This window comes from Falco naumanni, chromosome 2 (assembly GCF_017639655.2).
Source record: "Falco naumanni isolate bFalNau1 chromosome 2, bFalNau1.pat, whole genome shotgun sequence".
NCBI classification, from domain to species: domain Eukaryota; kingdom Metazoa; phylum Chordata; class Aves; order Falconiformes; family Falconidae; genus Falco; species Falco naumanni.
Genome location: NC_054055.1, coordinates 58,937,331 through 58,963,559, shown reverse-complemented (window position 1 = coordinate 58,963,559; position 26,229 = coordinate 58,937,331). Strand labels below are relative to the sequence as shown.

At 38.9% G+C, this 26,229-nt stretch overlaps 1 protein-coding gene across 1 annotated transcript in view; it reads right to left on the bottom strand.

The window, feature by feature from the left end:
- The window catches only part of PCCA (propionyl-CoA carboxylase subunit alpha), a 287,945-nt gene that overhangs the window by 169,467 nt on the left and 92,249 nt on the right, over positions 1–26,229 (bottom strand). The window contains exons 11-13 of the mRNA XM_040584163.1: positions 17,417–17,519; positions 12,637–12,731; positions 5,163–5,313 (exon numbers count right to left, since the gene is read on the bottom strand). Of these exons, the coding sequence (XP_040440097.1) occupies positions 5,163–5,313; positions 12,637–12,731; positions 17,417–17,519 (349 nt within the window). The remainder of the gene's footprint in view (positions 1–5,162; positions 5,314–12,636; positions 12,732–17,416; positions 17,520–26,229) is intronic.

The following is a 26,229-nucleotide window of genomic DNA, read 5'->3' as shown; positions in this document are numbered from 1 at the left end:
GTCACACCACAGCCATTCTTGGGTTTGCTTTTACATCAAATTCACCAAAGGAAAGGAACTAATGTACCCTTCAAGGAATGATCTTTTGTTTCTCTGTTTATTAAAAATGGAGGGGAGCCTCCTTTTTCTCTACTTTTTGAATAGTATCTTATGCTAGCTATGTGGCAATGTTGTCTCTCAGATATCACTCCATGTCCTAGCAGCACTGTTAATAGCATCTTTCAGATTCAATGACTTACACAAACAATGTCTTCTCTTCTGTCAACAACAATTAGCAATGCTTTTCTGTAGTTCTTTTGGGAAGCCCGAAAAGCAGACAACCAGTAGCTACATAATGGAAGTTGCATTAGGAGGCAAGAATGTGGCAAAAATCTGGTTAACTGTTGTCGGCTGACCCTCTTGTGTGAAGAAGTGTTGTTTGGCAGCAAAATCACCTTTTCTTTCGGTTCTAAAAATGGCCATGAACAGCTGGTATAAACTGTGTGCAGAATGGATTCTGGTGGGCTTAGGGGATTGGTAATGGGATAAGAGACCTTTCACCTTTAGGTCAGTAGTTCAGATTCAGTCCAGGTTAGCAGCAATTGAAAGTCTTTACCATCTGACACTGTTCGTTAGCCTATTTAAAATGACTGAAGCAAAGTGTCACAGTAAAACAAGATTCCAGTATTAAGAAATATGAAGAGTCTCGGCAAACAGCAGAAAACAGTCACTTGAGACTTCACTTTGAAACCTCACCATTCAGACTTTGTAGAAATCTACTCCTCTGACTCCTGACAGCCCCTTTCACTGCTCCCATATTCCTGCCCATCTATTACAATTCATCCTCCAGGCAGCTACACAACACGGAGACAGCAAAACTACTGCTTGCCATCCCATGGGTCTGCTATGGATACCAAAGTCACCGCCTCTGTGTGATTTTAGCTGGCAGTACAGACTCAGCTCATCACTTCGCTATTTGTATTTTGCTGCTACTGTTTATATAGTGCAGCTGCAATATTTTCCAACACTTCCCTCCTTCACTGAGCAAACACGTAGCAGGTGCTGCCTAATCATGTGCAACAGAATACAGATACCATTAAGCGACTGTTAGAACCAGCACTTTATAAGCAGTGGAGCTCTAGACAATCACCAACAGGATTTCTACATCTAGACATTTCCCAGTCATGCTTTTTATACCTTCATGAGTGGACAAACTGATGAAAAGGGAGGTATAAAGAAACATGTAACGATACTTCCTCTGGCTTTTACACTAGGCACAGCCGGTTTTGTACAAATTCAACGTTCTGGAATATATCACTTTCCAGAGGTCAGTAAAATCTCATGAAAAGAATGAAAGCAATGAACAAAAATCTTAACACTGGCTGTTATTTTATGGTGTATGGAAGCCTATTTACATTCACCTTATGCCTTAGAATCAAGTTACTTTAAAAGAACTAAAATACTCTCACTCCAATTAACTGTAAAATAAAATCATACAGAAACACCATTTGTTTTCAATAAATCTCTTACAAACGCATCAACAGAGTATTCTACAAAATCAACCTTTACCCTCAAAAAGTTCTGACAACAATATTCAAACTGTCACATGAGGAGAAAAACACACTGCTACTCAACAATTTTTTAAATTGGATTACTCTAAGCAAATTTGGTCACATTTTGAGGAAGGCAGCCCTTATTTGTTATTTAAATTGCAGAACTCATGAGGGAGGCAGAAGGCTGGGAATAGACCTGAGACAAACACACAAACTGTATTCAGGGTAAGTGCTCTCTCTACACCGCTCATTCTACTTCTCTCAGTTCTTCTCAAGCCAACAAGGGATGCTTCTCATTTCAAGGGACTCAAAACTTCTAGAATGTGATATTTTCCCTTTGCTGTCACTAATTGATTCACATGTAAGGAGCTTAGCCACACCATACCCATATATTAACAGATAGTCTTTATTTACAGACCATACACACTCTTCCTATAAAGTCAAAGAGGAATGTTTCTGATCTGCCAAGGCAAAGCTGAAGAGACTTTTCTGGTGAAAGTCAGAATTTCTGATGGCAGTGCAATAATGAGATTCTGACACGATTTGGAAGTTAGAAAAGGCCATTAATCTAAGGGGTCAAAAACTTCTTATTTATTTCAAAGCTCTTGTTTGGATATTTTGGACTACGGCTGCCCTTGATTAGGCTGGTGACAACTAGGTAACACAAAGCACACTGCAGCATGAGCAGCTATAAAGAATCAGATATTCAACATCTGGTCTGTCTCAACAATCTTAACAGTGCTGTCTGCCTGAAAACCACTCCAAAAAGTGCCCCAAACAACAAGGTACAGAAGTTCTCCTGTAGCTGCTAGGGCAGACATCTCTACATTTTCTTGTGGAAAGTAAGAGTAACTAGTTTTGCTATGCAATTACCCAGTCTCATGTCTCATACTTACCACCTAGCCCCTGAAAGATCGCAGAAAAGGAGATACAACAAAGAGGATATTAACAACAGCAAAGATCAAATCATTCTAGCTGAATTACTTGCAAGGAGTGAAAACATCTGCAACAGATTTGTGTGGCATACAAGAGACACAATGGAGCTGATTCACCATTTTTTTGCTTTCCAATCTCATGCTGTATTGCAGCAACACTTAACACAAACATCAAATAAAATACAAACTTCCTGTAAGGTGCTATTTATACTTTTTAACAGAAAAGGTATATTCCCAAAGAGTTGCCCAAAAAGACAGCCTTCCTCAAAATGTGACCAAATAATACAACTCTCAATTACTGCAAAATAATTTACAAAACACACAGGAAGATATCTGATAGATACACCAAAGGGAAGGAGGGGAGAAATCAGCAGGCAGTGCAAATTATTTGACATGCTTTAGTTCGGTTTACACAAGTATATTCTGAAGTCTGTATCTAAAATGTAAATGTATGTATGTAGAAAAGGTACAGTGATCTATTAGAGATGGCTGAAACGTTAAAACTGACACAGGAAATTGTGCAATTTAGTACACAAATTCTGATGATGCTGACAGGTAGCTGTGTCTATAACGCACACTGACAAAGACCTTAGGAGCACCACTTACAGATCAGATGCCCATTATCTGGGAAAGTTCTTCCAACTGTGGAGCATTCAGCAGAAACAGGGCGAGTAAACCTATTAGTCACTGTTCACAGTTAGGAGATGTAAAAGGAAAAAAGGCTGAAACAATACAGGGACATCTGGAGACTCTCCTGGTTGTGAAGTTAAATGTGGACAAGCTTCATTTGAGTTTCTATGTTTGGCTCTTAATAAAAGGGAGCAAGCACGAGATGTTAGTTGCATAACTGTTAGCTGAACAGAAAGTAAAGCTTGAGACCTGGGAGAAGTGACAGATCAGATGGGTAAGTCTGGGGAAGAATCAGAGAAAATTACTACTCTCCAGCCTCAAGCTGAAATACTAATTAGAGACAATACACAGTCAGGCTAGAAGAATCAAAGAATATCTAAACAAGTATTCTTAATTTAAGATTAGTAAATTTAAGCGTTGGAAAGAATGAGTCTGCTATTATAGGGGATTGTCAAACTGCTTAAGTTACATTTCAAAAGGAGTCTTGAAAGTCCTTAATGATGGAATTGTGAAAGTTTTCTTACCGAGTATGTGGAAACCTGTACAATTAAGCAAGTTTGAGGTTTGGGACTTTAAACACCACTAGGAATCGCAGGGAGAAGACACCACAAAACAGCAAAGATCCCATCTTAAAAACAAATTACAAAAAGGACTCCAAGGATACTCTATCACGAATTTCATTTAGAAATTGATGGGCAATAATATACTACAGCAAGGAAATGTTTTTGAACTTCTGGTGGGTTATGCAGAAAACTATAAATTAATTTTCTTCTGTGTACACAAGAACATGGAGAGTCACTAAAAAAATGTTCTCTCAAAACCAACAAAACTGGGAAAAATGTAAAGAACATGACCAAAGAGACATAAATTCTTCGTAATGTTTTAATGAACTATACATTGCCATTAACCACCACCCTCTCTAACAGAATCCAAGGTAGACCAGATTGTGCCTAACAAACTCCTGGCAAAAGGATGTGAACTGTAACTGTCACAACTAATTCCAAAAACAATGCCGCCCTGCAAGGCAAGGAAAATTTTACCAGCAGTCTTCCCCTGATGCAGAGAAAGACTGCAACATCCCCAAATCCTCTCTCTCTTCTTTATCTAAAGCATAAATTTACCCAGCTCTTTATATGAAGTCATGCAAAGATGTCAGAATTATGAGGATCTCTTTATACTCTTATCATTCCTATATGTAAGAGCAGCAGGCAGGACACATCCCTAACAAAATGTAGCTAGAATAGAATGAGAAGCTCATCACTCTGTTGCTTGATTACACACTTCAGCCTTTCTGGCATTATTTAACAAAGTGAGAAAAGGAGGATAAAGACAGTGGAATTTACTTGCTTACAAGTTGAACTTTTTTCCCCGCCTTCAAAGATTAAATACAGACTTCAAGTTATGTGCCTGCTTTCTTAGATTATGACCAGAAATGCACTATAACAGTCAAATAATAAGAAGAGGGAGTTTTCCATAAAACACTGTTCGGTCATTCATTTGTGGGATACATTATAACATCTACTACCGACTACAATGGTTCCTACAAAGATCCTACATGGTGTCAGCACACTTTTTACACAGTTGCATTCTAGTCACAATTTCAATCATAAGCAGGTTGCTAGTGTTTTTATTTGTGATATACACACAAAGTTTTAATCACCCTCCTAGAGAAACTCAGTAAGCAATCATCAAAGTATCAAAAAAAACCAAAAAAGAAACTTCAGGGACCAGTGAGGAAAAGCATCAGAGCACAGTGGCTACCCACTTACTGTGAACTCACAGTGGCACTTAACAGTGACCTCTATTGCAAGGTCTTTAGGTCAAGTGTAACAAAGAGCAAAAGCTCCGAACACTTGAGTGCTGTGCAAGGGCTCACTGCTGCAAAGCCTTGTATACGCAGGCTTATTTAAGTGAGTAGATCTTTTCAGTTCAGTGGGAAGTGCTCACATGCATCAAGTTAGTTATGTTTAAGTCTTCGCAGGAGCAGACCCCCAAGTATGGAAGGAGGTTATGTTTTGTTTTTTTAAATAACACTTTTCTGAATCTGAAGGGCTGTTTTTCTTACCTGAAGTCTAGTATTCATTTCCAAGAAGTAGAAATTCTTACTGGAGTCCACAAGGAATTCTACTGTTCCAGCAGAGGAATATTTTACTGCTTTGGCAAGAGCTACTGCTTGCTCTCCCATCGCTCTTCGAGTTTCAGGGTCTAAAAAAGTGCTACAATACAGAAACAATGCCTTTCTTTAATTAAATAATAATAACAATTCCATCATCTCATCTTCTGCTTAAACTACAACCAAAAGCAGACAGAATCATTACTCAAGTTACGAAAATATGTCAAGACTGTCAGATGTATGCCTTTACATTTATACTACCTCTAAACAGATATGCTTCAGGCTTTGCAATTACTGCTAAAGTACAGGAAATTCAGGATAAATAACAGTATTCTCTAAAATATAACATAATAGAACACAACCTTTTTAGAACACTGACATCTATAACAATGCAAGTTAAATGAAAATACATAAAAATCCATGATATTTTAGAAGTCTTATCTATTTGCAAAAAAACAGTAACTAAAAAAATCTATCCAATGAAAATATGAAAGCCAAAATACAAGACAGGAGATCCAAGAGAAATTTGTTTTCTCACTCTGAAATAGAACAGTGTGGCTATTTCATTGATATTCTACGCAATAAAGAAGCTTTGGAAATTAATGAAGTATTTATTCAGGCTTCTTACATGAATAAGAGTACAATGAGGAAAATCTGAGTATTCATAATATTCAACTAACACAGCGTTGACACTATCAATACTTAAACCTTCATATCCTATATTTCCTCTCTCAGCTTTACTTGTAAAGCTGGACAGTAGTTATCCGTGTTTGTTAATTGCTATTCATTCCTTTCCACAAATCCTCAACACACTCAAGGGCACGCAAAGAGCAGCTCAGCTACCACCTTGGGAGCCACTGTGAACACTACCCAAATGCAAAGCCTTCTCATTCTAGGAGAGCAACATGACACTTCTGCTGGTCTAGGAAGACTCAGGAAGGTACATATTCTGCTTGTTACTCTATTCTGTACCACAAATTCAGATTTAGATTAACCTATATAAATTGTTAATTCAGAGCTAGAGAAATTTCTGTGGCTTTCCACCAAAGCTGTGAAACTGTTTGCCCCTCATCCTGATACACTGACCTTCAGTGAAAGACAACATGAAGCTGCTGTTCTTATATAAGCTTACAAATACACTTATTATATTTCTGTGGTGACTTACATTAGGCACATAACTCAGCCAGCGTTTTAAAAATACTTCTGTAAGGGAATGAGAAGTCACTCCCACCTTACCTCTTAGCTACTAACATACCAAGTGTTATGTATTTCTTGAGGTTTCTTCCAACAGCGGGCCCTAAATCTGCAAAGGAGCAGTCAGGAGCCTCCACGTATCTGAAGTATCCCCCTCAAAGTCAGTTAAAGCTCCATCTGGAGCCTAGGACTGCGCTTGGTACAGAAGCCAGTGATGGGTCAGGACCCACCTCTCAGTAGTCTACTGTGGTGTTTTTCACTGAGACTTGAACTCACAGAACAGCTAGAGGCTTTTGCCGCAGCAAGCCATATTTGAAATGACACAAAAAGTGAGGAAATATCAAGGCAAACCAGGAGACAACGGAATCCTTTTCTTCATGGGAAAAGTGCTACTTAGCACCTCTGTCCTTCCCCTACATCAGGCCGATTCCGATAGATCGTAGCCCAGGCATTTTCAGAATTCAGAAAAAAATGTCTTTCTTTCTTGGCAAGCAATGGGATCAACAGGAAAAGGAAGTCAAGTGTGATCCCAAGAAAGCTATCAGATCCTACACCAAGTCAAAGGAAAAAACAAGAGTCACACAAAACTGTACTGTACCCATTAAAAATAGGCACTGGTAATTGTAAAAGAGTTTCATAATATTTCTTATTTTGATTCAATAAGAGGATAATATATTACACAAAATCAACAGTTTATAATTCAATTCAGGTTTTCTGCAGGGCTTTGATCATGAAAGGTTAATGAGTGGCTTATGAGGAACAGAATCTTTTCAATATCAGCTTCATACTCTATTTCTAGAATAACCATTATTACTTCTCATACAGATGAAAGACAGTTACTCCCCTTTATTACAGTGGTGTCTTCCCTATGTTTGTTAAATGTAGGTCTGAGATCTCTCTGTTCCCCACCTGCTGTAGCCAAATTATGGAACAGAGGTGCCACATTGCTAAATTTGATCTCTGCCACGCGGTTAAGCTTTATGCTCTAAAACGACTGCATCATCCCTGCAATCAGCTAGGTTAATTAACCAAAGTTTTCCTGCTCCCTTCTGCTGCTTTACCTTTCATATACATTGTTTCTCCCTTTTTTAACAATGTACCTTTTAGAACTGAAATAACTTTTCACCAATCTAATCAGGCATCACTTGAAAACACAGCATTTCAAACCTCAATTGTAATATTTTTCTCACACATACACCTATTTTTCTTTCAACCTAATCACTCCTATGGCAGCATGAAGGATACAAAGTAAAAAGGATTCACAAGATAAAAGCACCAAAAAGAAGAAATAAGATCAGACCTGACATTTCACTCATAACACCTTTGTCATGCTATCGTAAAGTTGATCAAAGACAATACAATTGGTTTGTGCCATTGTTTCTACAGCCAAAGAGATGAACCACATGGGCAAGATGTTGTCTGTCTACTTCTAGTTCATCCAGTAATGTCTCCCAAAATATCTCCATCACTTTCACTCGTCAATAAGGTTGATATTTTGAAAAGTATAAACAGTTGCACCATCAGTAGAAATTTACTGCTCAGCTTAGACAAAAAAGAAAAAAGTCAGTAACATTTACCCTTCCTCTGAAGGTACCACTATACTGGGAGAGAATAGCATCTTCATTTTCTAAATGTCAGAGTCTGCTTACCTGCTCTTAGGAAATAGTTAGGCATACTGTTTGTTTAAAAAAAAGTTACTTAGCTACAAAAAACATTCTCCTTTGCGGTCATGTACTACCACACCACAGGCGTAAATATGTTAAAGTATTTGTGAACACAGTTTTGCCCCCACATTGAAAGTGCACTCAACTATGAATCATGTAAAGAGTCACAAACAGAACAGGTTCGCTGTTTCTCCTAATCCCAAATCCTTCAAGGATTCCTAGACAAACTGATAAGAGATGTGGAGTCTGATATACAGACATGCAGCACAACTCTAAGGAGAATTTGTACAGAGTCTAGTTCAATAACATACCTTTCTGCTAAGTTCTTGTCTACATACATTCACTCAAATTGTTGGTGGCTTCACGTAGCAACTTAGCAGTTAATCTAGAATATGATCTTGAAGTTCTTGGCATCGTATTGAGATCTTTCAGAGAGAATTTAATGCTTGGTGAAAGTGAAAGAATTTGCTCTGTGTGCACCTTCCAGGTACAGAAACACTCCTGAGAGAAGCTAACAACGGAGTATGCAAAAAAGGTCACAAAAAGAGTTTGTTTCACTTGCATTCTGATGCAGTCACGATAACATAGCCTCCCTCTAAAATCTCCTGCTTCTTAAGATCTTTCTGTCACAGGCAGAAACAAACATTTTTGTCTTTTGAACTGAAACTGAAAGAACATCTTTCTTAAAAAGACACCGCAAACTAACATCTAGGATAGATAAGGCAATCTCAACTCCGAATGTATGCAGCTAGAAAGAAAAAAAAACACACCAAACAAAAAAAATTATTTCCTGCGTGAGGTTAAACTCAAGGAAATTTTGGGAAATTGTTATGAGACTGTCCTCAGTATCATCTTATTCTGAAAACATTGGAATCTAAGGTTTAACACAAAGGACATGGAATCACTGGAGAAATGTAGAGACAGCAAAGCAGAATAAGCAGACAGCTAGTAAGTTCTAAAGACTTGGTCATTGTGGATGCCAACAGGGATCTTGCATGTTAGTACACGGTAGAATACAATGGTAGGGCACTGTTCCATCATTACCTGTCCAGGAAAGGCCTGAAGATGTAGAGAGAAGGTTTAACACCCAGTATGCTGAAGGCCAGCATTTTGAGATATGATAGCTAGAGACCGCACCTCAAATACTGTGTTCAGTTTGGGGCCACTCACTTCAAGAGGGATGTAGAGGTGCTGGAGTGTGTCCAAAGAAGGGCAGCAGAGCTGGTGAAGAGTCTAGAGAACAAGTCTTATGAAGATAAGCTGAAGCAACTGGGGTTGTTTAACCTGGAGAGGAGGCGGCTCAGGGGAGACCTTTTTTCTACAGCTACTTGAAAGAAGGCTGTAGTGAGGTGGGTGTCAGCCTCTTCTCCCAAGTAACAAGTGACAGGACAAGAGGAAACGGCCTCAAGTTGTGCCAGGGCAAGGTTTAGACTGGATATTAGGAAAAGTGTCTTCAATGAAAGGGTGGTAAAGATTGGAACAGGCTGCCCAGGGAGCTGGTGGTATCACCATCCCTGGAGGCGTTTACAAAACTCACAGATGTGGTGCTTAGGGACATGGTTTAGTGGTGGACTTGGCAATCATTGGTTAACAGCTGGACTTAATGATTTTATAAGGGTCTTTTCCAACCTAAATGGTTCAGTGATTCTAAATAGTATGCCATGGAGTATCAAATGCATAATCTCTTTGACTGCTACAGCAAAGGATAGTCCTGGATGATCACAGTGAGTGGAAGGGCCTCTGCATGGTACTTCTCCTAACAACGTTCCAAAACCTTAACTCTGGGCATCAAATAGTACAGATAACCATGTGCCTCTGAACAGCTGGACATTCCTTCAACTAAGTGGTGAGGCAAAAGTTAAGGTGCTTTAAAAAGCTTCTAACAGGTTCTGAAATGGTTTGATAGGACACCTGCTCTCACCAAAGTGAAGTTTAAGCATTCTTTTGAGCTCTGGTTATTGAATAAGAAGTCAGCTAAGACACTTGTATATTTACTTTCCATCGATCCATTTACTTGAGATTGATCCTAAAGGATCAATGGATTTGCTGATAAGCCTATGGGCCTTGTTTCCCCACATGGGGAAGAATCCCTTATTAATCACTCCAGCAGACAAGAAAATACCAACACACCCTCATGCATTTTTTCTTGCCAAAGTACCCTGTCTCGAAACAACGGTCTCTGAAATCAACTAGACGAGAGTTTGGGCAGAGGAGAAACAGTAACTGCACTAAGGAACAACAACAAACTATTAAATGTTACTCATCTGTTTAAATTTCAGCCTCTGTGATGAAATAAGAAGCCAACAGCATCTTCCAAGAAGGTATGAAGCTAGAAGCAAAGAAAATCACTGTAAATCAAGTTGTGTGTAACACTAACTTTGCCCAGCACTAACTAAAAAACTGGTGATGATCAGATGTGTCTTATTGTCTGTGCTTCCTAGAACAGAGTAGGACAAATGACTATGTGAAAATGGTATAAGCAAAGTTTGTTGGTTTCCTGTTTGAAACTGGGGGATTGACCACTGCAAACACCAGGGCTCCGTTGAATACTGTAACCTCATCAGGGTGTGAACTAAAGAGCTTTCCTCAAAAGACAGGTGGGTTGTTTTTTTTTCACTCGTCTGAACTTTCCTAGGAAAACTGGAGATTCAAACATGAAATGATCCCATAATGATAAGCTCAACAGCTGCAGACTTAGCTTTAAGAAAATCATAGAGATTATTCTCAAAGCCAGAAGGCCCTCAAAAACATCATACTCTTAAACTAGATACTTAGGAAAACACCACCATTGGAAAAGAGTAAATCGGAAGAGGCCAGAGTCAAAAGCCCTAAATTGTACAGAAGACAAATAAACATTTTAGCCCATAGCATCCCTATCTCCTAGACTTCATGAAAGACAAAAAAAAAAAAAAAAAAAAGCACTTTAACCTGTCTCAGAGCTCTTAATGGCCGCAATGGCAGCTAGCATTTAAAATAGGAGGGGGGGGAAAAAGGACAGTATATTCCCTCCTCCCAGCTGTACAAGAGAAGATGTTTCCATGAGTCATTAATCAATGAGACTAACTGAAAAGGCATTCCCAGCAAGGGCTAACTTCAGGCTTTAGGGTCTCTACAGCGTCCCACAGAAGTTAGTGCCCTGCTTATCTGCAAGTCTTGTAAGCCTTTGTAAACAAATATTCTGCAGCCAACCACAAGTGGCTGTACAGCAGATAAGGCTTCCAAAGCTGTCAATAAAAGTCTGGCAGAGACCAAAACATTCAACAACAAGAAGGAAGAAGAGTTTCCACGTCAGATTTTGAAAAGCATTGACCTGCCCACACTTTTGTAGAGTTACAGGTGAGGATGATAAAACTTAACGGCAACTCCAACAGAGAATGCCATGAAAGTTAAAACAGTGGCAGGCAGCACCTTATAAGTACTCCTACGGGCAAAAGACTCTCCTCTCTTTAGTGCTTGGGTATATGTATATGCACATGTACGTTATATTGGGACCTGAAGTGTTCACATTTCACAAACAAAAATATAGTAAGATCTTCAGGCATAAGGCTTCCAAGAAGTCCACAACCACTACCAGGGAAGGAACAAGAGCTATTTAAGCATTCATTAGTGGGTTTGTATCCTTATTTTTAAACTTTGGGATTTAGTTTAAAATCTAGGTCACTAACAGTGCCAGTCCCACAATTAACATCCAACATTAACTTGTATGTTGCCTCTACATAACCATCATTTGAATGATGTACTTTTTCCTTACATTCTAAATTGTTGCATCACATACTGTGCTATAAAATAATGGCAAACCTATCCCAGCTGGTGAACACATTACACTGGGAATTCCCATGGGTAGTGATATACCTCTGTCTGGTTTTCTGAAATTAGAACTTCCTTCTGCCCTTTTTTTCTACACAGTCTCTGATGAATGCCACAACAGAAAATATAGCAAGACCATTCTTTGCACAGCAGTAATATATTTCATCTGTGTTTGGAATCAGTGGGATTAAGATCTTTTAGTACTTTTGAGTTACTGGACACCTACATCTATAGTTCACTACCATGAATGGTACTAAAAGTAGCACAAAGTATTTAATACTTCATGTTCCATTTCAAAAAGAAATAAACAGTATTACGTGGCCCTCTCACAATTACTATACCACAGTCAAATACCTGCCTCTGTGGTAAAATGAATACTTATTCCATGTTTTACTCTTAAATCTAAAAGTTGAACAGCAAAGAAAAGGAAAAATATCTGAAGATATATTAAGAAAGCCATCTCATATACCACATATTAGATTGGTAAGATCTATATCCATTTTATAGAAGATCACGACAAAAGTTTAAACAAAACACCTGTTCCCTTCTTACAGCAAGACATCATGAAGCAAGATTAAAACACCCTCAAATACAACATCAAAGCTGCATTACAGTCAAATGACTATAACTTAAACATTTATTTTCTTTGTGGTTCTTAATAGAATAAAATTTGCATGCATTTGTACAATAAATAAAATCTGCAGCTTTCCAAACGTGCTTTCAATAACTATGAAGCTGCATCAAGAGTCTAGTGTACATACCTCGGTGCCTCCTCCACAACCTTCTGGTTTCTTCGTTGAATGGAGCACTCTCTCTCATTCAACCACAAGGCATTACCATGTTTATCTGCCAAAACCTGAAACAGTAACGTGCTGCTGTTAACAAACCAGATGCATGCATATGGCCTTTTGGCATTAAACTATTAGATAGCATTCAGTTAGTTTAATTTAAAAATATTTTTTTCCAATCTAGAAATAAAGGTTGGGGGGAAATGATAGTGTAGAAAATTAATTGTGTATGAAATACTAATTACATGTTCCTTCAAATTCTGAAGATTATTTTAAAGCCTCTATATAGAATCCATATATGGAAAAAAACCCACTCATTTCAAAGTCCATGAGAAGCTCCCAAAAGTTCAAAAATCAGAAATCAAGACAGAAATAAGATTAAAATACATTTTTGGCATTTGTAAATGGTATTGCATAATGAAATTACTCAGAAGCATATTGTTAAGCAATATCTTGTGTCAACAGAGGAGAGAAAAATCTCAAAAGCATGACAAATTTTGCTCCTGAATTATACACAAGAGCTTTCAGAAACAATAGCTAATAAAGCTTTCTTAGTAGGCAAACCACAGCTGCAAAAAATCTTCAGAAACTCTGCGATCTTTTATTAAGGAGAACATAATCTGCTACTTCCTCAGTACCTTCAATGGAAATTAAAGCAGTAGTTTCAAGGAATTTCTTTAAAATTTGGTGTTATCTACAGTCCTTGGCTGCATCTTCTGTTCATGGCAGAGTTAAGCATACAGTCAAGTATCCAGATCCAACTACCTAAATTACACACTAGAGAAAACGCAAGTTCAACATAACAGAACTCTTACTTGATTCTACAACTTCAAACCGGAAGGAAAAGAAAGAAAAGGAACTCTATCTCTTTATAAAACTGACTGTACAGTGCAGCCACTTCCAATATCGGGATACTGGATTTGAGGATTCAAGTAGATTTCTTCCAATTTTACGATGATATACCCTACACTTACTCTTGGAGCATTTTCTTTCATTGCAGACCACACCTGCTCTCTTTCTTACTTATAAAATTTTCCCTCTAATCCATTTTTTTCCATCTATCTTCCTACTCTGATCTGTGGGAGCCTGTGCCAATATTCATGCTTCATTCTTTAATAGTGCAGTTCTATACTGAAAACCAACAAGATACAAGAGGAGATAATCTTCCTCAAACTGCGTGAACTCAACCATATCTACTTACATTTCTGACAACAAACTGTATTATTTATCATTCCTTTTAGCACCACAGAGCAAGTATGGCACTAAGTGAGATGAATTCCTGCATCTATGTTGCTGATGCGTGAATAATCCGGGCAGATGTGACTGAAAACCAGGCACTGAACTCACGAAGACAACTCATGCACTGTGCAGCATCAGATCCTGAGTGCTCCATACTCTGTAGGATCGGACATACCTTTTCTCCAGAAATTCTGTTGTGGTCCCATAAGTTTATGGAGCTTTCTAGGGAAAAAAATCCTATTTGGAGAGTTCTACAAGATCAATGATTTTGTCATTTCCTAAACCAGAACCCTATTCCTTGCCTATGGGGAGGTTTAGCAGCAGCAGCACCAGGGTACTTCAGGGTACTCCAGTCAACTGCTGCATTCTGTAACAGGTGACTCAATACAAAGCAAAAACACAGCAGCATCTAAAGCAACTTCCCACCAGAGCCCTAATTCATCCACTCTAGAACTAAACATCACAAAGCTCTACAAAAACACATTTAGAAGAGACAAAGATTTTTGGATTGGATTTTTTTTGTCCTTTTTTTATTATTAAAAGAACACCTCTAGGGCATACCACGGTACTCAGCGGAAAAAAATCACTGTCCCATAAGCAGAACAATTCCTTATGAGCACTTCTGTTTCACTGTTAGAATGCCTACAGCTTATCACAAAATTCAGCCTCACCAAAATAAACAAACCAAAAAGTCCTAGAATGTTTCAATAAAAATGAGTTCCCGTGCTTTTCTTCTTTCCCTCTGTATTTTCCTGAAGGGGATAGTAAAATATTTTGCAAACCAACTAGTAAATATTTTCTTTAATTTCAGGACATTTCTTGTATCCTACTTAATTTCTTCAACATGGATCTTAAATGTTCTTCTGTTATCAGTTAATATAGCTCAAAAAGAGACATGCATGAATATTTACTACAAAAATGTAATTACGAATAGAATACGCCAAACCACATCTAGTGTTAGGCTTTTACTTTCATTTTGGGTCCACTGTGTTCATTATGAAGTACCTTCTTTAGTTTCTGATAAAACAATTGTATTTCAAAAGACATTTAAAAAATGTTGAAATCATCACCTTTGAGGTAATCTGAGATGTCAGTACACATCTCACCAAAAACACGTCACAGCTACAGCTTATTTTCTAAATATTCCTAAAAGAAAATGTCCTGTTTTGTGGGATTAGATGACTATGACATTAGTATACGCTATGTATATCTATATGTCAAAATAATTAAATAGAATGTATGACAACCTCTCCTACATGATTCACCTAAACTCTATTTCCAGTTGTAGGATAGCTATTTACCAAGTAGTAGTTAGACATTCCATGTACTCTTACTTTAAATTCAGATCCTTTATATCAGATATTTCAGGAGAACAAGACTTCAAATCAGTTCAAGTATGAAGTCTATTTGGACTCTATTTTCCTGTCAATTGTTTTAGTCTTTTCTCATGTTTTACAAAGTGATTGTTTTATAGCTAGACACAGGAAACCCCTTATTTAACAATTTTAAGTACCAACACTTTGGAGCTATATGAGAATGTTAAAAAAAAGTTCTATTTAAAAATTACTGCTAAATTAATAAATATTTGGCATCTGGTCTCAAATTGTTTGTATATTTAGCAGTTTGAAAATGAACCAAGGTCAACATTCTAAAGCTGATTAGAACATGAAGTTAAAATGCTATGCTATGATATTGTTAAAACGTACCATCAAAGTGTTTGTGTAAGGAAAACAACATTCATTGTACACTTATTATAAATAAAACTATAAATTATTAATAGCAAAGCTATTTTGTTTAATCTAGGTAAGATTATTTGACTGTTCTTAAATACAGTGATGCGTAATTTTTTTGAGGTAACCTTTGTGAAACCTAAAAGGAATCAAGGTAATGCAAAATCTGTCCCCAACTCATGAAAGCATAGAGGAATCAATCTCATCTAACTTTAGCCCATCAAAGAGTAAGTAGGAACCTGCTGAAGCTCCCAAATCTATAAGCACTGAAAGAAACAGATCTTTAAATTGTACCAAATTGCATTTTTTTTAAAAAAAAGGGGAAAAAAAGACATAGGTAAGCAAAAAGTGTTAGCTATTGAAAGGGAATATAGGAAGATGGTCCAGCAACCTGAGCTCTTTCGTAACCTAAGATCAATGCTGAAACTAAATGTTCACTATATGTCTTTCCATGACCCTTTAGAAGAGAACAGGTTGGGGGTTAGATTTCATTTTTACAGACTGTTCCTTCATTTCACTATTTCTTCTTCATTTCTGCCCCTCTACTCCACTCTTGTAGAGACCCCACCTGGAGTACTGTGTCCAGCTCTGGAGTCCTCAGTACAAGACAGACATGGACTTGCTGGAGCTGGTCCAGAGGAGGCCACAAAGATGATCAGAGGGCTTGAAAACCTCTCCTATGAGGACAGGCTGAGAGAGCTGAGGTTGTTCAGCCTGGGGAAGGCTCTGGGGAGACCTTATTGCAGCCTTCCACTACTTAAAGGGGGCTTACAAGAAAGATGGGGATAGACTTTCTAGCAGGGCCTGTCGTGGTAAGACAAGGGGTAATAGTTTTAAAATACTAGAGGGTAGATTTAGACTAGATATAAGGAAGACATTTTTTATGATGAGTGTGGTGAAACACTGGAACAGGTTGCTCAGGGAGGTGATAGATGCCCCATCCCTGGAAACATTCAAGGTCAGGTTGGATGGGCCTCTGAGCAACCTGATCTAGTTACTGCCACAACTTAGAGTTTATCTTTTGGACAAAAATACATGAAATTTCTGTTGAGGAAACAGATAAACTCCATACAGATTTCTTATCAGGACAGATTATTTCAAGGCTATTGAGAAATCCAATTTAGTTACCCACATAAGATCAAACACAACACAAATTTTAAAATCATAGTTTTGTTAAAGAGTCTGTCTCAAACAAGTGTTGTTTTACATTAGCACATATGGCTTAACACTAGATCCAATAAAAGATATAAATGGTCACAATCCAGAAGTTAAGAAAAATATACCTGATTTTGAACTACAAACTGCCCAAAATGGGACACAAATCCTCCTGACTTTCCAGGGAACATCAGATACTTCAGCACAGAATCCCAAGTACTAACAAACTCACCCAGACCTTGCAAGAAGAGTCTTAAGCACAGCAGTGCTTTAACTCCTACAATCCTCTGCTACACCCCAGCACCGCAATCAGGATCCAGAGTTCAAGCTCCAGTCCTCAGGACAGATGCCTACAACTTTTTTTTTTTTTCCTCCCCAACAAATTGAGCACAGTCCATTGTCTTCCTGCTAAAGAAAGGCTAGAGACTAAAAACAGGAAGGCTGTATTGTGCATGATAGCCATGTACTTTCAGCAATGGCCCAAGACACAGGAAAACACAAGACTTTAGGCCTTTTTTAGCAAAGTGTTTAAAACATTTTGAGCTTTGATTAATTTATGAGTTCAAACCTTACTAAAAAATAAATGACCAATAATTAATAGTAGTAGTAATAAAAACACCACCACAAACCTGGATTTCTATGTGACGAGGGTTATCAATGAACTTTTCTATCAGTAAGCGATCATCACCAAAACTTGAAGCAGCTTCTTGAGATGAAAATCTAAAACCTTCCCTTAAATAATGAAAACAAAAAGAATAATCTATATTTTACAAGTTAAGTTCTGAAGTATCCAAGCAGAAAAAACACTTATTCCAGTCCTCTAGCAGACTTCAATCAACACAATCCAAAAACGAAATTTTACCGCTTGCATTTGATTCTTTAATGGTACCCCTTCTTTCACTTTTTCTTACAAAGACCAAAAAAACCCAAACAAACCCATTCTCAAAGCACAGAGAATTTCAGTGTGTTTAAAAAGTCTGGGCATTTACAACAATTATTCATACGAATTTTCTTTGTTAACATTTTCTTCTGCCAAAGTAATGAAGTAATAGAGTTTTAAAAACCAGTAATTACAAAGTAGTTGTTACACAGAAGTAAAGGTGAACCTATTATTTAAGGTACACAGCTCTCTTAATACTTAAGAATAGCAGAGATTAGTTGCACGTTACTTAGGTGAAAGAACTGCAGATATAATATTGCAGAACTTGTAAATTCAATCACTAAACACACAACCTGAAGATTCAACACTTCACTTTACAGAGTGTGCCAGTTGTATTACTAGTTTTTTCCTGCACTGGAGCGTTATATTCGCATATTCTGTATACTTCCCTCTTTTTTTCTCTTTTATGTATGTAATTACTCAAACAAATAAGGGCTGTAAGATACTATATTATTAACTTTCTCATTGCAGGAAGATTACTCCTATATAGCATAACTGCTGACAAACAACTTCATGTACAGCTTTCTCAAGGTGAAATGCACCGTGATGCAAGTATACCCAAAGGCCCCACAGAAGTTTTCTACAAGGTCTTTACCTGGAATATGAGTCTCATTTATGTTGTTACATATAAAAAGTCTGGGGTAAATTTCTGTGGGATTGACTACTGTAATGCAGAGGCCCTGATAATTGTGCCCAGAAAAACAAATACATCATTGGTGAGTTGAAGTTTCTGTGCTTTCCATCTCTTTAATCTAGTTTAATTCCACAAACAAAACCCAGACAATAGAACCATGAGGTAAATAAATTTACAATATAGAAACATGTATATTTAAAGGTATTTCTTCACCTTCTTTCAAGGTTGTTAAATAATATACAGTACAATTTTGATATATTATACTCAATACACAATCTTTCCTAAATTCATATTTAACCTCAATATACTGAATTATTAATAAAGAGAAAAAGAGATTTGTGATTCTGTATGCTACCTGATCTATCCAAAAAAACCGAAGTGAGGTAACAAAAAGCCAGACACAGTATTTCTTACTGAAGCAGATTTAGAGTGACTTTAACTCCTATATCAAAGGCTTTGTTTCCTTTTGTAACCATTCTGTCAAGACAGTTTTATGCACAACTGACTTTTTCCTTCACTGAAGTATGTGCTAATTAGAAATCTAAACTGCAATATTTGTTAAAAAAGAGTCAGGTGCCTAATTATCTAATCCATACACCTGTAAATCTTTTTAAATTATATTTAACAGGAATGACTCAGTCAAGTATTCTGACCTTGTCTGCATCTTACAAACCTGTGCAGTTGCATTTGTTCAGAGATTAGAAATTACCGTATGTATATGCTTCACCTTCGTTGAAGAGATCATACTAACTAAATGGAGATGGATCTGAGTCTCTATGAATATTTAAAAAAAAAAAAAGTTGCTTAGGCTAGAAGATAATTTGTATTTGGAGTATTATCCTTTCACCAAGCAAGAGCCGTACAGACCCTCACGGCAAGGGAGACATTTCCCACACGACTGTACTGATGTGTGACCAAGTTCAAAACTTTCCTGCCCACGCTAACCCCAGAAGGGACACGCAGGGATACTTGGGTCAGGGAAACATGAGCTTACTGCCCCTGTCTAGGCCCGGGTACGATCTACCATACAAGCAACATGCTGCCTGCAGCCTAATCAAGCCGTGACGTTTGACAAGACTCAATCATTCAGGCTGATGTACCTCACCTGTAAGACCATCACTAATACCCTCTACATTACGACTCAAAGCAAATAGGCACTCTGGTCAAAAGATTCCTGAGCAGGGGCTCTGCAACAGACCCAAACTCCAAACACTAACCACCTACTGACGCTGCCATCTCCACAGCCTTCCAGTGCCAGCCACCTGCAGTGGACCAAGGGGCAAGGAGCAAGCAAACAGCAACAGCTAAGAGGGGCTTTGACAGGAGATACTTTTGTTAGTTTCTCATAAGGAGGAGTTGGTGGTAGAGGTAGTTTTAACAGCAGGGTAGGGGTGAGGTGGGGGTGTTGGCATTTTGGTTGCAAGCTATTTATTTGTTCAGGCAAGATTTTCTGTTGAAGTTTCTTCTTAGGTTCTCAGTAACTTTTAGTGGCAGTTTTCAGGTTTTTTCCTATATGCACATTTGCTGCTTTTAGTTGCTTCCTTTAGCTTCTGCTAGCTGTTTCCCAACTCATAGATCGGTAAGACTGGTTCATGATGAAAAGGGGCCCATAGCTGCCTGCTGCAAGGATGACTCATGCCACCAAGGTCAGTCACCTGGAGTCATAACCGCCACAGAGCCAGCAGGCTGCTAACAGTATGGCACCATGAAGTACTTGTGGTGTCTCCACAGCCCCAGCTGCAGGAGTACGCATCACACGTCAGATGTCTCTACCCAGGCTGGGCTGGGAGCTGGGGGCTGAAAGGCTTAGTTCCCTGCCCATGCCTAAGGCAGGCAGAGAACACCACTGCCTCTCCTCAAGGACAGGGTGAGTGGGTCATGCTGGTAAAAGCTGCACACTAGTCAAAGCCTAGAGGCATTGGGGGAGGGAGATAAAATAAAACCACGAGGTCCACCTGAAGCAGTTTTTCATGATGGCATGTGGCTAAGGAAACAAACGGGCTGGAGCCTGCATGCAGACACAGAACTGCAACATCCTTAGAATAGCTGCAGGGTGGGACAGGTCACACAACTGCAATGCTGCAAAGAATGGCTTTAAACCAAGCAGCAGGATGTTTGCCCTTTTTATGAAAGGGCACCTCGAATATATAGATCTCTTCTTGGGAAAGGGCAAGAGGGTAAGAACTGGAAGGTCTGCAACAAGGAAGAGGCCAGCCAGTATAGGTAATACTACAGTACAATTTTGTTAACGGTTCATCTGCTCAAGCTGACAAAGTGGACAAATTCTTCTTCAAGCAACGCAAAGTTTTCAAGACCTCAAGTGTTTACATGGTTTTGGTTTGGGGGTCTGTGGGTTGCTTGGGAGGGGAAAGGGTGGGGTTTTTGGTTTGTTAGTGGTTGGTGAGAGAGGTGTTTGGGAGGGGTGGTCTTTTGCTTGGTGGTTTGGGTTTATTTGTTCCTTTGTTTTTTTTTAAACAGAAACTGACCTCCCTGACATCTGTTGGAAAAAAAAATACAAAAAACCACAAGCAAGCTGGGAGGTTTCTGATGGATGCTGGGGAGAACTTCTCAACACAGACATTAGATGGGCTGAAGAAGAGGAATTACCAGTAGCAGAAGAGGATGGAATCAAGGATCTCTTGAGAAATTGACCCATATAAGTCACTGAGACCAGATGGGATGCTATGAGAGGTAGCTTGTGTCATTGTGAGACTGCTCTGTCATCTTCAAAAGGCTTTGGAGGTCAGGAGAGATTCCTGATGACTAGAGGAAGACAAATACTGCATCCAAGTTTGAGAAAAGCATGAAAGAATCAGAAGAACTACAAGCTGGTCAGCCTCTCTTTGACTCTGGGGAAGAGTCATAGAGCAAGATCTCCTGAAAGCTATTCCTAGACACATGAGAAAGTGACTGAGATCAGACTGAATTTAACAACAGTACCACACTTGACCAGTCTGCTTGTCTTCTATTACTACACCTACGAAATACAGGACAACAGTAGATATCATCTCACTCAACTTCAGCAAGAACTTAATAGCCTCCCACAGCGTCATTGCTTCCAAGGTAGAACATTACAGTCTACATAAGTACACAACCAGATGAGTGAAAAACTGACTAGATCATGGGGCTCAAAGTTAGCAGCACATCGTCTACCTGGAATCCAAAACAAAGGAATCCCTCCAGGAAACAACTATTCTGGAACCAGTTTAACCTCTTTATCATTGACCTGAAACATACTGCCAGCAGCCTGTGGACCACGCTAAACAGGGTCATCAATATACTCAAGAGACAAGGGTGCATTTAGAGAGACCTAGACAGTTTGGAGGAATGGAGTCACAAGCATCTTATAAATTTCCACAAGAACAGAAGCAGAGTCCTGTACCTAGCACTGACTAACTCTCTGCCCCGCATCAGTACAGGCTGTGGAATTTATTTTTAAGATTAATTGGAGGTCCTGGTGGATAACAGGCTGCGATTCAACTGTGATGACAGTAATGAAGGCTAATTGGATAGTGGGCTGTATCAACTGCAGCACAGCCAGCAGACCAAGAGCAGCAATTATTCTTTACTCAGCACCTCTTATACCATATTTGAAATACTACATCCAGTTTTGGACTCCTAGTACTAAACATGTTGACAAGCTCAAGTAAGATGGTCAGAGCGAACCTGAAAGACAACAAGGGCTCTAGTGGACATCTAATAGCAGCCTTCCAGTACTAAAAAAGGAGTTTACTAAACGAATGAAGCCAAGCCCTTCGCTGCAGTGCACAGCAGAAAAACGAGACAGTGGCCATAAATTGAAGTGGGGAGTTTCTAACTGGATGTAAGCAATAAAAAATGACTGGAAAGAACCGAGAAACAGGGCAGGCTGTTCAGAAAGGCAGTAGAATCTCACTGCAAGACACACCTGGGCAAAGCTCTAAGCAACCACCTTCAAACTGAGTGCTGATCCTATTCAGAGAACGAAGGTGGATGAGCTGATGTCCTCAGGTGCCTTCAAACATGCATGATTCTATAAGTGGAAGAACAGGATGTCTTGAAAGGCTCCCCTCTCTCCCTACACTATGTTTAGTCACACTGAAGTGTAAGTCATATAAAAGCATTTATTGATCTTGTCACAAGCTTTCTCGTGGTTGTCTGAAGTAAGATAGCCCATGCCAACTTTCTGCCTCCAGCTCTGAGATCACCATTGCTGCTTGAATTCAAACCACCACCTTCTTCGAAGGCAGCCAGATACTATCAAAAGACTGCAGTCATTCGTAATGTTTCAGTTTTCCAGTATCAGAAAACAGTAAAAGGAAATAGTCTTTTCTTGTTAAGGCCAGAATTAGAAAGGCTATCTAATTAAAAACAGATGTCTGATAACCATTAGTACAGTAGAATCCCTCTAAAACCATGCCTGATAAGTTACGTAAGCAATACATACTTAAATGTTGTTTGATTTTACACACAAAACCAGTATCGTTTGCTTCAGCTTGACTCCAAATTTACAAAAACTAGAATTGCCTAGTCACAGCATTTTACATATTTTTACACATGTAGCTGGCATGGAAATCAGTGTTTAAAAAAACAACAACAAAAAATAGACCGTTTTTAGGAAACACTGCTCTTCACTCATCCAATTCACTCCTTCCCCTTACCTGAACACTTCTACAGCACATACCTGTGCACAACAGACGAAGGATGCCAGACCCATACACACCCATTTTTGCAGAGTAGTCTGACAGGCCAAATGCATTGCTTTGGGAAAGTAATAAAATTTAATGTACAGGCTTGTAATAGGGAATGCTGTTTAGTTTTTTTAAAATATTGTCCTCTCATATTGCACACTTCATATTTCCTTTGCCTTGGGAGGTTGAGGATTCAGAAATGTTTTGCTACCAATTATTCCACTTTATCTTCCAGTTCCACTGCTCATTCCTGCAGAGCCATTAGAAGATTACAACATCAGGGAAAAAAAATACTTCAACAGATGTTTATGAAAGAAGGTGGCAAACTGCACAAAATAATTGCAGACTACAAAAGCAAATTTTCTAGTAGCTCTCCCACATATCCTGTTGTACCATCCCAATGAACAGCAACAGCTGTGGAACAGTGGAAATAGACACAGTGTTGTACCATAGGACCACAGAAGAAAAATTATAAGAGGTTCTTGGAATTTGAGAGCAGATGTTTGACTTGAGTTCGTAAAATTGGCATAAGCATCAAGAAAGAATTGTAACAAGACAATTTATGTTTTCCTGTGATTACAAGTTAAAAGGCAAAAACTTTCATCTTTCTAAATATCTGTTGCTGGAAGCTGCCTTGTTGAAAGTTTTGCAAATAGATACTTACTAAGCATGCAAAACTTCCATCTCTAGGAAAAGTTACAGAAGTTGAGACAACTGGGTGTGTGCAGAATTAGCACAAAGCTCCAAATTTCTCAAAAGGGAATTGTTAGAAGATAATTCAGTACAAATTTCCAACTTACAGGTTATCACATTTGAGCTGAAGCTATTAACTAGATAAACCAATTTCTATCTGCATATCCACAGCATTTAAAACAAGGGCCAGTAATTCTAGTATGATGACCTCTGATGCAGAATCTATATGCCAGCATCTGTGTGCAAAGATTCATCACAATTTCTGCAGAATTTTTTTAATCCATTCTTTGGAGAAGATAGGGTCCTCAAGTGAATTCCTTCTCAGAGCTGCCAGCAGACCATTTGAAGCCAAGAAGCCTAAAGACTTAGTAACAAGTACAATTGGTATAAGCATACTGAAAGCAAGAGAGCCTTCAGTTTCTTCACAATTGAAGAAGGAATGATACAGAATGTTTGCAGATACTCGGATACCTACCCTAGTCATGTTTTGTCCTACTTCATCGTGAACTTCATGTTGCCTATATTTGGAAAGCACTTTCAGACCAGGCTCTCTGGGATGCAGGCACAGAGGCTCTTCATATACAGACCAGAGCCGGGATGATCAACTACAGACAGAAGTACCTCCACACAGATAACAGCAGCAGAACTTTCCCAGACTGTGAAGAATCTACAAACCTGAATTCAATGTAAACCACTCTCCAGAAACCTGCACTTTGTTTTTAACATGATTTCAAGTGGATATCTATTACATGAAGAAAGTGCATCCTAAATTCTACCTATCCAAACCAAGACAACTGACATGGGATTACATTAGAGCAAAGCTAGTGTTATTTTAATTTCAGATATGGGGTAGTGGCTTGAACTGTACACAGAATTCCACACTACAACTTGACCGTTATCTCCAGCTGGCAGCTGATCACAAGTGGTGTTCCCCAGTATTGAGGCCAGTTCTGGTTTAATACCTTTATCGATGATCTGGACGAGAAGATTGAGTGCACCCTCACAAAGTTTGCAGATGACACCAAGTTGGAGGGGAGTGTTGATCTGCTTGAGGGCAGGAAGGCTCTGCAGAGGGATCTGGACAGGCTGGACCCAACGGGCTGAGGCTGACTGTATGAGGTTCAACCAGGAGAAGTGCTGGGTCTTGCATTTGGGTCACACCAACGCCACGCAGCGCTGCAGGCCTGGGGAAGAGCAGCTGGAAAGCTGCCTGGTGGGAAAGGACCTCAGGGTGCTGGCTGGCTGAACATGAGCCAGCAGCATGCCCAGATGGCTAAGATGGCCAACAGCATCCTGGCTTGCGTTGCCAGCAGGACAAGGGAAGCAACTGTCCCCCAATATTCGGCACTGGTGAGTCTGCACCTCAAACACTGTGTTCAGTTTTGGGCCACTCACTCCAAGAGGGACAATAGAGGTGCTGGAGCGTGTCCAGAGAAGGGCAATGAAGCTGGTGAAGGCTCTGCAGAACAAGTCTCATGAAGAGAAGCTGAGGCAACTGGGGTGGTTTAGTCTGGTGAGGAGGCTCAGGGGATCTTATTGCTCTCTACAACTACCTGAAGGAGTCTGTGGACAGATCTCCTCTCACAGGTGACAAGACAAGAAAGAACATCCTCAAGTTGCACCAGGGAAGGTTTAGATTGGGTATTAGAAAAAAAATCTTTACTGAAAGGATGGTCATATATTGGAACAGGCTGCCCAGGGAGTTGGTGGTATCACCATCCCTGGAGGTATTTAAAAAATGCATAAATGTGGTGCTTAGGGACATGGTTTCGTGGTGGACTTGGCAGACCTGGGTTAATGGTTGGACTTGATGATCTTAAACATCTTTTCCAACCTAAATGATTCTACGATTCTATGAAGTTTGGAAAAAAGCAACAGAAGTGAGAGTTAGGAGGGATTCGTATCTGAAGAAATGCAACAGCAGCCCTACCCAGATAAAGAGGTAGGGGACAACACAGCAACCTTCCAGAGTTAAATGCACATGAAGAGCTATTTCAAGGAAGAAAACAATTCTAACAGTGGTAAAACTATTCTAGTATTTCCAGTTCAAAATACTAGCTGAAAGTCACAGAAAACTTAGCTATAGATAGAATAATATCATAAATATTTAGAGAATCTAAGAAAATCTTCATCATTGGGGATATTTAAGAGATGTGAAAGGTGAAGCACCAGTAAGTTACCACAGTGATTAATTCTGTAATTGTAGCAATTAAGTAACTCAGATAGGTCTTTTCCATTTCCAGTGGCTATTTCCATGTCACACCACACAATAATGTAAGCCTGCTTTTAATATTATACATAGTCAGTTGAGACAAGAAAGATTTTCAACTACCCTGAAAATTGAAAAGTATGTTTCAAACAATATTAGTTTATAGACAGGGTTGGTTTTTTTCATATGGCATTTGGAATTAATCCCACATGACAAAGCCAAAGCAAGTTTACAAAGCAAAATATTATCAGCAATTCTTCACACTCACCTTGCATCTGTGAACCCTGAAATGGAAA